The sequence below is a fragment of the Aegilops tauschii genome, chromosome 2 (genome assembly GCF_002575655.3).
Source record: "Aegilops tauschii subsp. strangulata cultivar AL8/78 chromosome 2, Aet v6.0, whole genome shotgun sequence".
Taxonomy (NCBI): Eukaryota; Viridiplantae; Streptophyta; class Magnoliopsida; order Poales; family Poaceae; genus Aegilops; species Aegilops tauschii.
In genome coordinates, this window is record NC_053036.3 from 13,798,180 (window position 1) to 13,810,013 (window position 11,834).

General features: G+C 40.8%; 1 protein-coding gene across 1 annotated transcript; it reads right to left on the bottom strand.

Annotated features, from left to right (window-relative positions):
* Positions 1-3,474: 3,474 nt before the first annotated feature.
* Positions 3,475-7,953, bottom strand: LOC109740374 (syn-copalyl diphosphate synthase, chloroplastic). Its single transcript, XM_020302456.2, has 14 exons — positions 7,677-7,953; positions 7,277-7,359; positions 6,841-7,150; positions 6,549-6,732; positions 6,221-6,441; positions 5,934-6,054; positions 5,654-5,766; positions 5,296-5,528; positions 5,075-5,190; positions 4,642-4,740; positions 4,364-4,537; positions 4,195-4,279; positions 3,897-4,103; positions 3,475-3,790 (listed from the first exon to the last, which is right to left on the bottom strand). Exons 1-14 carry the CDS (start codon positions 7,894-7,896, stop codon positions 3,572-3,574), a joined length of 2,385 nt encoding a protein of 794 aa, XP_020158045.2. The 5' UTR covers positions 7,897-7,953; the 3' UTR covers positions 3,475-3,571.
* Positions 7,954-11,834: the final 3,881 nt, after the last annotated feature.

Here is an 11,834-nt window from a genome sequence, read left to right on the forward strand (position 1 = left end):
TGAGGAGGATAGAAAGATCCTTGTGAGAATTTTTTGTACCCGTGTGGCTTGTATGTTGATGATAGAACACGCAGAGGAGGATAGTCGTAGACTCGTGGCCTTGTGGAGCAGGTGGAGACGTGGAGTCGTTGCTCATGGCTGGACTAGATGGAGAGGCGGAGCATATCGTCTCCTTGGTCTACCGCAGTCAATGGATGCGCCGGCCGATGAGGGCACGAGGCTGCCAGCCACCCTTTTAAACATGTTTTAGGATTAACCATATTCAAACATGTTTTTTTTTATTTTGTGTGAACACCGAGGCCATCGCCGGCACAAATATGATGCCTCACAAAAATAAAAGAGATGGACCTATTGTGGTCTTGAGTGATGGTTGTTGGGTTAAGAGCGTGTGTTATGTTTTCTCTCCCGTTGCAATGCACGGGCTCTTTTGCTCTCTCTCTCTCTCTCTCTCTCTCTCTCTCTCTCTCTCTCTCTATATATATATATATATATATATATATATATATATATATATATATATATATATATATATATATATATATATGTGTGTGTGTGTGTGTGTGTGTGTATAATTTAAATATATGTCTATTTAATTAGTTTTACATAATGTTTACCTGTAAAAAAACTGCAGCTACCTATTGTAAAAAGTGTTCACTTGTAAATGAAAATAAATGTATATTGTAAAAAATATTCACGTGTAAATTAAAATAAATGTTCACGTGTGAGAAAACTGAAAGTGTTTTAGAATAAAATATCTTCATTATCTATGAGAAATTTTATTTGTGTATTTTAAAACTTTCATAGTAATTTTTCAAAAATGGTATCTGTGTATTAAAAAAGTATCCTTCATATATATAAAAAAATTGTCATCCCATTTTGACAAAATATTTATGCTGTGTTTAAACGTGTTCCATCGTGTATTTGAAATATATTCATGTAACAAAAAATGTTCTTCAAAAAATGTTTATGTAATTATTAAAAGGTGTTTATATTTTCTACAAATGAATCGTAATATGGGAATATTATATTTACATTTAAAATCGTTTATTTTTTAAAATGAAAAGAAATAAACAACAAAACCTTCGTCTTCTAGCCTGCATGGCCGGCTTCTCTTTAGTCATCATGAGCCGCCAGTGTATGCCAAAGGAAGACAATGCTGATTTGTTGAAGAATTTGCATGTAATTTCTTATTCTTATAATGAAGTTCTTGTAAGGGTTCATTTCATTTAATGTATATTCTTTGACCTTTCTACACTAGTGCAGAAAACGGTAGTGATGGCGTGCCAAAATAGACTTGGTGGTGTGTCATCCCCATGCCAACAATATGGCACCATTGATAAAAAATAGTGATGGCATTTGGGCTCTCACGCCACCAGTAACAAGATATACTGATGGTGGTGTGCCATGTGTTAAAATGCCACCAATCTCATCTTCATTGAGCTTGATTCTTTGGGCGAAGCCAGTATCATCAAGTGGGTCGGTCTCGCCATCGTCGACAAAGAGAACAGACATCCTAGGCCATTGTCCTCTTCAGGGGAAACAAATCATTTCATCCCAAGTGAGACCATGGTGGGTGATGAAACGGTCCCATCATTCTCTTCCCATGCGGGGCATTGCTAGTCCTTTCTTTAACTCAACATTGTACGGGTCCCCAATACGCTCGAAGAGCACACTCTCATGTAAGTTCATTGAACCGTAACTGTATGTTGCATGGGACAATTAGTGCAACAATGAGAAACACACACACACACACACACACACACAGAGAGAGAGAGAGAGAGAGAGAGAGAGAGAAGAAAGTACGGAAACAAATAGCTCGTTACCACTGAACTGAGAAACCCTCTACAAGATAAACACTCAACAATGAGCCACTTGCAAACTTGGCCTGTCATATCCTGTTACAAAGAAAGTACAATGGCTAAATATTGATCAAGACAAATATAGTACACATTCGTATTTACAAATTCATACAACATAAACACATAAATATAATTTCATACCACATGAATATGGATTCTTCTTTCCATAATTTGTAAAAATGTATATAATCTATACTCTCAAATTGATTTCCATATATAAATACAATGATTTTTTCTCTCAAAAGGAGAGGCCTAGAAGATACCCACATACACACATTCATAATCGCATTTGAGAACTAAGTTACTAGAAATTGGGGGCACAAAGCACTTGACATGCATACTATTATATATGATACATTCTGGGACTAAATTTACGAAATTACCAATCGACATTGAGCATATCAATCTACGGATTACTCATCCAAAAAATTATCATTCCTACAACATATATTGGCCGCGTTCGGGTACTAGGCAAGGTCATTCCTACAACATTCATGTAACTTAGCATATAACTACAGGATTCCACACTAAGCATATTATCTTACACTATATATCAATCAATATATCCATTATAACCCCCGCCAAAAAAATGTATCCATTATAACAACACAACAAATTGGACGCAACCAGCGACGAGGGAGGCCTGCTGGATAAAATGGCGCGAAGAGCGAGGGGAAAGAGAGGCAGTGATTGAACCTTTTCTGGTATTGGGGCGGAGAGCTCCGATGGTGGCGAGGAGGGGGCAACCTTATTTTGCCAGATCCGTCGGCTGGTCTCGAGAGGAAGAGGGGGTGACTAGACTTAGACAGAGTATGTGCTAGCTTTCTAGCTAAGTAAAACAAAAACCAGCTAGTGGTGTGTGACTCGCATCCCGCACCACAAATATTTTGGTCCGAAACACATTGACGAAAAATAAACCAGTATTGTGTCCATTTAGCGCATGCCACAGCTAGGTACGTAACCAGTGGTGTGTCGAGTCTTTGACATGCCACCAATAATGTTCGCGACTGGGTAGGCTGTTGGGCCCACACACATGGTTGTGGCGTAATTGTCTACTCACACGTCACCAGTAACACCATAGTGGCGGCGTACGAAATACGTCCATGCCACAAGTAGTTTTAAAAAAAATGGCGATGGTGTGGATTGAAAGTGACGTGCCATCAATTAAGGTGTGCGTAAACATTTGTGCACTAGTGCTACAAAAGGGAAAGAAAGGGAATAAACAGGGAACTTACTCTGGCTAGATCGATCTATTTCCACACGCACATAACATGCATGTTATTTGCATTGTATTTTCCCACTGTAGGTTACAGGGGCGTGTACATGTACTCCCTCTGTTCCTAAATATAAGACTTTTTAGACATTTCAAATGGACTAGAACATACGGATGTATGTAGACATATTTTAGAGTATAGTTCACTCATTTTGCTTCGTATGTAATCACTTATTGGAATTTCTAAAAAGACATATATTTAGGAACGAAGGGAGTATATTTATAGCAGCAAACTTCTGTACAACTTACACATGTACCATGTCGTTTGGAACCTTGTTACCTTTCTATCTATGTATTCATGTGCAGTCCTTGCAGGTTCGAAAAAAGATTTACAGACATGTAACATGCCGGAACCCAGCACAAATCGTGCTTAATAATTCTAACATGGACAAAAGAGGGTGCTTCCTCATGTCAAAAAAAGAAAGAAAGAGGGTTCTTCCTAAATAACATCCTGAAATATGACCTTTGCGATGTGGCTATCAACTGTTTCAGGTGAGCAATGAGCCGAGTAATAGAAGCTTTTCACCACATTGAGAAATGTCTGTCTGGTCTCTCTATTGATGCCATGGCAACCCTGATGAACACGCCAAGATAGTTCTTGCATCTCCAAATCCACTTGCCGGTGTAAGTCCTCTGTGTTCTCCATACTTGCCTCATTCTGTTTTTCCCCATTGAACATTTTTTGGTTATAGTTTGATAAATCATATACAACTCAAATGGAGGTACTACATGGATATATGAATGCAATGCTTGTACATACGCACCTGAGAAAGACCTATTGTGGCAAGCTTGTGGCAGATGGAAGAGGTGAGCTGCTCGAGCTGGGAATAATGCCAAAGGTTCAGTTTCTGCTCGGCTGAAACAATCCTTCCTGAGCAGATCTCGATGGTGCGGACGAACAACAATGCTGTATCTCCATCAACGGATCCATGGCTCTCCTTTGCAGTCCATGCCATAAGCCACTGCTTCCACTGTAGTTACCAATGAAAATAGAGGTTCGGCCATTTCATATCTGGTAAAAGTTCAATATCATCTCAAGTGTGGTGGTTTGTTGAATTTTACCGCTTCACGAAGGCCGCCGGAAACATCATCAAACGAAACAAGGTCGATAAGCTCTTCAAGATTCTCTGTTGAATAGCATGGACCCCTGCAATGAATTGCACAAACATTTTGCATCGATCAGCACTAAAACCAGATTCTGGAGAGGGGAACTATGAGGCTGCATACATACCCAATGTGTCGGAAGTGAGTTGTAACCGCCTCAGCAAGCACCGCCATGCGAGCCCATGCTAGACGTTCTGCTGCTCGGCCGGGTTCGAAGATATTTGCTGAAGCTAAGAAGTAAGCCTTCAGCGCACTCTTTGGAGTCGCACCATACCTCTGCAGATGGTTCCTGAAATACCACCTGTGCATATACTCCCAAGTCTCATGTAAGAATCTATTGGTCAATTTGTTAGCTAGTTGATTGAATTTGAGGATAGAGACGTAGCAAAAATGTCCATGACTTACTTTCTGAGGCCATTCCATTCAATTCGGGAGAGTCTTTGATATTCTCTGAAATCAGCCTTAGCCATTTTAAGGTACAGGTCGTTGCTCACAAGATTCATTCTGAAATGATAATTGTCAGAAACAAAGGTGTGACAAATATTTATAGAAGCTACATTTATAGTGTCACATGTTAGTTGAATACTACATAGGATGGTTGTTACCTATAGAGCCTCATTCCACATTTTGTACATGAGAACTTCCTGAATTTAAACTGCTTTCATGGATATTTTTTCTATGCACTCAATGTATGTCACTTTGCTGGATACATGGATCAAGTTTAGGATTAAAATACTGTTGCATCTCAAATTATCCCAAAAGGTCAACATTTTCCTTTGGTTCCTATAATGAAGAGTTATTCTAACTAAGGATAATTTGGTTATCTAATTTTTTTTACCTGTAAAGGACATTGGCAATCCAAACATCATTGTTGCCACCATACTGATCCAGATACATCCTTGTTTCAATTCGCGGCAAACTTGCTTTCCATGGGAAGTTTAGCGTGTACCCGACCTGATTTTGCATGTAGAATTGCTCAATACTCTGTTCTCAACCAGGGAACCTAAGTGGTAGCGGGATTGAGGCATACATAATTAACTTGAATGTGTTGGCACATACCTCGCCCGGCAGGTCCTTGGTGATGATCCACTTGTCGTACAGCTTGTTGGAGGATTGTCTCTCTTGAAGGAATTCACGGCAATAGCGGCCGGCCCTAGCCAGGACGTCGTCGTCACCAGGGAACATGAACTGAGATGCACGGTAAGTGTTGTGCATTGGGGTAACAGAAGCGTGGTTGGTCTCCATTGGGAAGCAGACGAACTTGCCATCCTTCTCAAAGTGCTTAAACACAGCTGCATTGTAGATGCACATTAGTAAAACTCGATCCAGCATGGCATAGTACCCATGCATGCCAAAGCGCTTCTCAAATTTCGAATCTAGCTTCTATCATAAATTTGACTAACAAAATATTAGTTACATGGAGTGATGTCGTAGCCATGCTGACGGAGGAGACGGAAACCCATGGCCGTGTCATCAATATCCGGGATTGGGCAGTGCATGTTGTGAGCCAGTCCCTTTTGAGTCCAGCGCCTGTTCAAAGTGTAGATATACGCCTCGTCTTAAACTAGTACCCTATTAGCAGTCTTAAAGGAAAACACTACTACTCTATAGTAGCATTCCATTTTAAAAACAGAATAAATATTAAGATTTGTTATGACATCGTGTATTTCCAGTTAGATGGAAGTTGTTTATGTTACCTGTAAATAAACTCTAAGCACTGCTGAATTTCACTTGTGAAGTGCCTTGATATCCCCAGACGCATCAGCCGATCGACCACCCATAATTGCTCAAAAGTGTCCATTGAGTGGCTACATGGCACTAGTAAAAAAAAAGGGAATTTATGTGAATGGCAATGTTAGTATTGACCAATGCTGTTTTGGTAAAACTCTGTTTCAGTATTGACGAATTGAAGAGGCCTTTCCTACCTAAGTTTGCATTCGATCGTGCTGGTTGTACAAGAAGTAATAGTAGTGATTTTAATTACCTCCCCCCTCGAACTTTTGGATGAGCCTATCCAGGAACGCATGGCATTCCTTGTCACCGGTGTGACTGAGGGCAGCAGCTGTGGCAGCAGGTGAGGAATGGAAGGAGCCATCCGGACACCGCAATCGGAGTAGCGTTTCCCAGTCCAGTGGTAAATCTACCATTCCCTCCACGCTGAAGAGTAGGGTCGTTGGTATGGCGTGCAGCACATCCAGAGGTATCCTACAATTTCAGAGTGAGATTAATTATCACTTAATTAATATACATAGACTACCCAACTCAATGTATAAAACAAGGTTTATCACACGCATGTAGCTAAGTATGCATACTTAGAGAGCTTCAGATTCCTCTTGGCATATATCTCTTCCAAAACAGGGTCATCATAAGGGATGTCCAAGTCCAGGTCCTTGGCCTTCTCTAGGAGTGCTGGGAAGTTAATCTCAAAGCCGCATGGCATCCAGTCCTGTTCCTCTTCTACCAACCTGCTCATATTTTCTTTGATAAATAACACACCTACAACAAAAAGGTCCAATCTACATTAGATATATGATCCTTCCTTGGAAATAAACAAGGTCAATCGATGATAAAAAAAACAAAGAATCCAGCCATTAATCTTTTTACCCCTGTCACACAAGTTGTCGCTGTCAATGTTCCAAGACTTCACTGCCACCACACATGCCAGGGTGCTGATCATCCGATCTTGGACCATGAAGAAAGCAGGATCACCCCACGAACCATCTGGTAGTTGATTTTGAACAATCCAGTCGATGCATGAGGGAAATTGCGGTCCATCGCCTCCGTCAAGGTTCTTGACAAGGGCGACCAACGCTGTGTCGTAGGCTGAAACACTCATTGACGTCTCATCATCACCCAATGACGCCAGGGCCGTTCTTATGGCATCGATCATCTGTCGCATCTCGCTCGGTTCATCCTTTAGGAACATCGACATTTCTTTTGATCAGCGTTTAATATAGTAGTATATGTTTGTCAGCTTCTGCTCATGCAGTAGGCAACTATTCTGCTCAAAATAAGTTAATTCAAATGTAGATGTGCTCACCGTGCGTTGTCTGTACTCATCAACTTTCCATTCACCCAAATCTACCTCCGGATAGGATGGGGATTTGCTAATTAGCACCAACCCTAAATATCATACATGACAAATGGAAAATAACAAAGTCATATGAAGTTTATACCGATTTAAAATTGTCAACTCAAGCACATATCAGTATTAGATGCACATGCAGTATGCAATTTTCTCCGGCCAGCCTAAAGGTCTAGATCAACATCACTCCATACCTTATGTGGAGAGTAGACAAGAATCATAGAAGGAACTCTATTTATATGAAGAAGTAACAAAAGTTTCCATCAAAACAGTTCTTGATGCGGACGTGAGCGTGCTCAAGTTCTTTCTCAACCATGCATGGATTCAGATCAGGAGATTGATAGAACATGATTACCACATGGTCGACGCTGAGAGTGCAGGTGCAGGGAAAGTCGCCGCCATGGCTCGGCCGTCGGCTGGTCGAGCACTGGAACATGCCGGAGTGCAGCAGTGAATGTCAGCATCCTCGGCCTTCTCTGTGTCTCTTTGTTTCTCCCTCTTGTGTTAACCCTTGTGGATGCTTTATTTTTGATGGGATGTTGGCTCGGTGATGAGCTACTACTTGCCGCCACCATCGAGTATATAAAGGAAAAGGTGACGAATAGTAGTGAGTCGGACGGGTGAGATTTCCTTCATACGAGTACTTCGGTAGCTGCACCACGACGGAAGCTACGTTAGCTTGGAAGTATATATATATATTTTTAGTTGGAGTAGTTAGTAAAAAAATTCGGAAGCTCTATAGAAGTATAGATCCTGTATGACATTGACCGGGAATGTGTGACAAGCGTACGACGATATTTACGAAGATGACCATATCAACACAGAGGATTGTTAAATTGCGGAACCATTAAAGTCCAAAAACGTGTCATGTTTTTTTTTGCGAGGTCCAAAAACGTGTCATTAAAGTCCAGCAACGTGTAAGAAGATCACGCGACTAGTCTAAGTCAACATCCATGCCACTCTCCGAAGTTTTCAAAATACTTTTTTTATAGAAGTTGGTCATCGGAGCAGTCTATCTCTGAACATTCAGCCGTTGGAAAGTGAGGTCAGTGGTTGGTAGCTAGCGACAAAATTTTGCAAGCGCAGTTTCTTCCCTGTTTGAGGGACTAGTAGAGTGGCCCAAGCACATAACGAGCAAAAAATTAATTATTTTAAATTTTATCTACATAAATTAACAAGGCTAACGGGATTGTATTTATGGTATCGCCAATATTTGGTATTATATTAACTTGCAATCTACTTCAAATGTTGTTTGACATTTAAATAACTGGTATTTCAACTAATATTGAATATATTATTTGATCCATAAATCTGTGACCAATGTAGTTTAGTTTCGATCGAAACTGGCTAGATAATCTTTTTGAGTAGTGTACTCATTCTATATACTATGTACGTTAAAATCTTCATTAATTAGACTTTTTTTAATCTTCTTTGTCTTCCTCCCATGTTGACGACATGGTTGTGGCCAAATTTGAACTGTCACTACTATCTGGTATTTCAGACTAACTCGTGTTAGGATTCACACTACAGAAACTCCATGTTGCGGTAAAATATACGTTCGTGCATTTTGATTTGAGCAAAACAAAATTGGAATTTACATATCTTACTAAATTATTAATAAAATATATAATTTATCTAAAGCCATGTATATGCATCAAACTCCCACTTCAGTTGATCATGTAGTATAAATTGACACTTCAAATCAGTGTCATATTTGATTTCAGTTTTCACTTAATAATCGACTTAAGATCATTTTTCAAAATTGAAAATATTAAACAACGAGCTATGTCAAATAGCAGCAGCCTCAAAATAAGGTAAATTGGCACTATAGCATCGCTTAGTAGCGTTATATCCCGCTAAAGCTACTAGATTAACTCGCAAAATGATTGCCGTCTGGCAAGCGCCGTCTCCGACCGACTCACCGTCAAGTCGCTTTATTAGGGCAAGCACTCGGCAAAGTCTTTGTCAAGCGCCAGATGAGAGATAATCGGCAAAACCGCTTTGCCTGAATTGTGTACGCTGAACCCCCCTTGCCAACTGCTACACTCGGCAAAGAATTTGCCGAGTTCTTATCGCCATTTGCCAGGTAATCCGGGTACTTAGCAAAAAGAGGTATTTCAGTAGTGATTGTACAACGATGTCGTTTAGTAGGACCCTACTTAAAAATTGCAATAGTGCCACTATAGGCAAAAATGACCAGTGTAGGACGGGTGCATGTAGGCCGTTTTAAAAATACCATTTTCCAAGTGCAAGAGGAATTGGTAAAAAAAATTGTACATACAGAAATACATATATAAGATGTTCAAGAAAATTTTGATAAAAATATACTTTCATACGAGGCGTACAAAAAAAGACAAATACATACATGAAAATGCGCCAATACTATTTTGTTGTTGGGCTGGGAGATTTTTTTTGTGTAGCATATATTTTGGAATGAATATTTACAAATCCGTTAGTGATTAAAGTTGCTAGTACATTGCACGAATTGCATGGTTTTAAGGGGTCGGGTAGGAGGAAGACGGCTGCGGCGGCAACAAAATGAGGGATGACCGGTCACGGTTCGCGGATGCACCCGGACTCAGTCAACAGGCGCCTCCGCGACAGTGACCGGACATAACACAAAAAATCGATGCTACAATCACAAACACCATTTCCAAATCACCAAATCCGTATTATTACATACAACGTAAAACCTACTCTAAGCGGAGCTCGTCCGGCTTTGCCGTGCCTATGTCCGGCGGCCGGCTGCACCCCTCAGAGTGTTGGTCGGGTCGCTGGCGAAGTTGAGTAGAACATGGGACACGGACCGACTCACGGAACTCAAGGCACTAGTAGGAAAAGGGGCTTTTACCCCGGTTTGTAAGGGCCTTTTGTCCCAGTTTTCGAACCGGGACTAAAGGGTCGTTACTAAAGCCCTAACCCTTTAGTCCCGGTTCTTACACGAACCGGGACAGAAGGTCCTCCACGTGGCCGCTGCTGCTAGCCCAGGCAGGGGGGCCTTTGGTCCCGGTTGGTGCCAACAACCGGGACTAATAGGCAGGGCCTTTTGTCCCGGTTGGTGTCACCAACCGGGACCAATATGCAGGGCCTTTTGTCTCGGTTGGTGTCACCAACCGGGACCAATAGGCATCCACGCGTCAGCAGCTGGCAGGAGCTGAGGTTTTTGTTTTTTTTAAAGGGGGTGGTTTACGGGATTTGGGGGGTTAATTTAGGTGTTTCATATATTGTGCTAGCTAGCTAATTAATAGAGAGAAGTGTCCTCTCTTATCTCAGTGCTTGGTCGATGCTACGTACTATATACGTACGGAGAGGACTAGACACGCTAGCTAGTAATCAAATGAAGGAAACAGAAGATCGTCATGAACATATATATGCATACAGAGAGAAGTGATATCGACCACCTCTCCTTCTCTGAGAGATTGGTCGAACAACAAGTTCTCGTATATCAATCCGACACTACCGGCTACATATATACAATGATTATCTCTTACAATACAATCTCCTAGTTAAATTGTAGGAACACAGGGTCCACATAGTATTCTTCGTTTTCAGCGATCACGTGGTCAAGGAAGAATGCCGCCAATTTCTCTTGAATTCCTCGCATACGATCTGGTGCTAGGAGTTCATCCCGCTTCCGAAACATCTAATTTGAAGAAGGGGGTCAATACATATATATATGAATAAATGAAACTCAACACAAATGATGGTAATAAAATAAAATTGTGAATATTATTGCTTACACACTTCATATTGTTCTTCAGTGTAGCCCCGCTCACAGGTCGTGTAGCGGATGGACTCGCAAACGTAGTATCCACAGTAATTATTCCCGGGTTCCTGCCACAACCACTTTACAAGAAATAGAGGTCAATCAAACTGATAAGCAAGCATGCTAAATGGTATTGATGAAACTAGCGCTTGAATCACTAGGAGATGCGCGGAACATGCTACTATAGTACTTACTTTCGGGTGTTTAAATTGCAGCTTCTTCGGCAGTCCCGGAACTTTTGCGGTGAATTTTCTCCAAACCCTGCCAGACAAAGAAAACAATTACTTGATACCAGGAAATGAACAAAGTTGCTGATATGGTGGATAATGATCGATTTAACTTACTTCTCGAGCATTTGAGTCATGTTGGCATAGTCCTGGGGATCTTTTCGTCTCGAGTCTAAGACGGTTACTACTCCCTGCTCAAGCTTAATCTCTAGGAGAATATAGTGGAAGCTGCGCATGCATGCATAAGTCATCAATTACATTACCATAACCTGGACTAATAAGGGAAACCGAATATGCACAAGACATTAACACTCACTTGAAGTTGTAAGGAAGAGTATTATATCTTTGTTTTGATTTAATACCAACGATTGTAGCAAGTTGGCCTCGGCTTCTTTGGGATGTTTTTCAACCGTATATGCATCTATGAGATTTGTGTTAATGAACCCAATATCACCGATGTGTCTTTTCTTCAATTCGGCGATCTTCAATCTGCATAATATAGTGAGGATAATTATAAATA

Excerpts from the sequence above, each read along its gene's own strand:
- LOC109740374 (XM_020302456.2), bottom strand. The coding sequence starts at position 7,896 with ATGGTGGCGGCAAGTAGTAGCTCATCACCGAGCCAACATCCCATCAAA. Across the intron at positions 5,529-5,653 it reads TGGCTACGACATCACTCCAT|CTGTGTTTAAGCACTTTGAG; the intron begins GTAACTAATATT and ends TCTACAATGCAG. Across the intron at positions 3,791-3,896 it reads CCACAATAGGTCTTTCTCAG|AATGAGGCAAGTATGGAGAA; the intron begins GTGCGTATGTAC and ends GGGGAAAAACAG.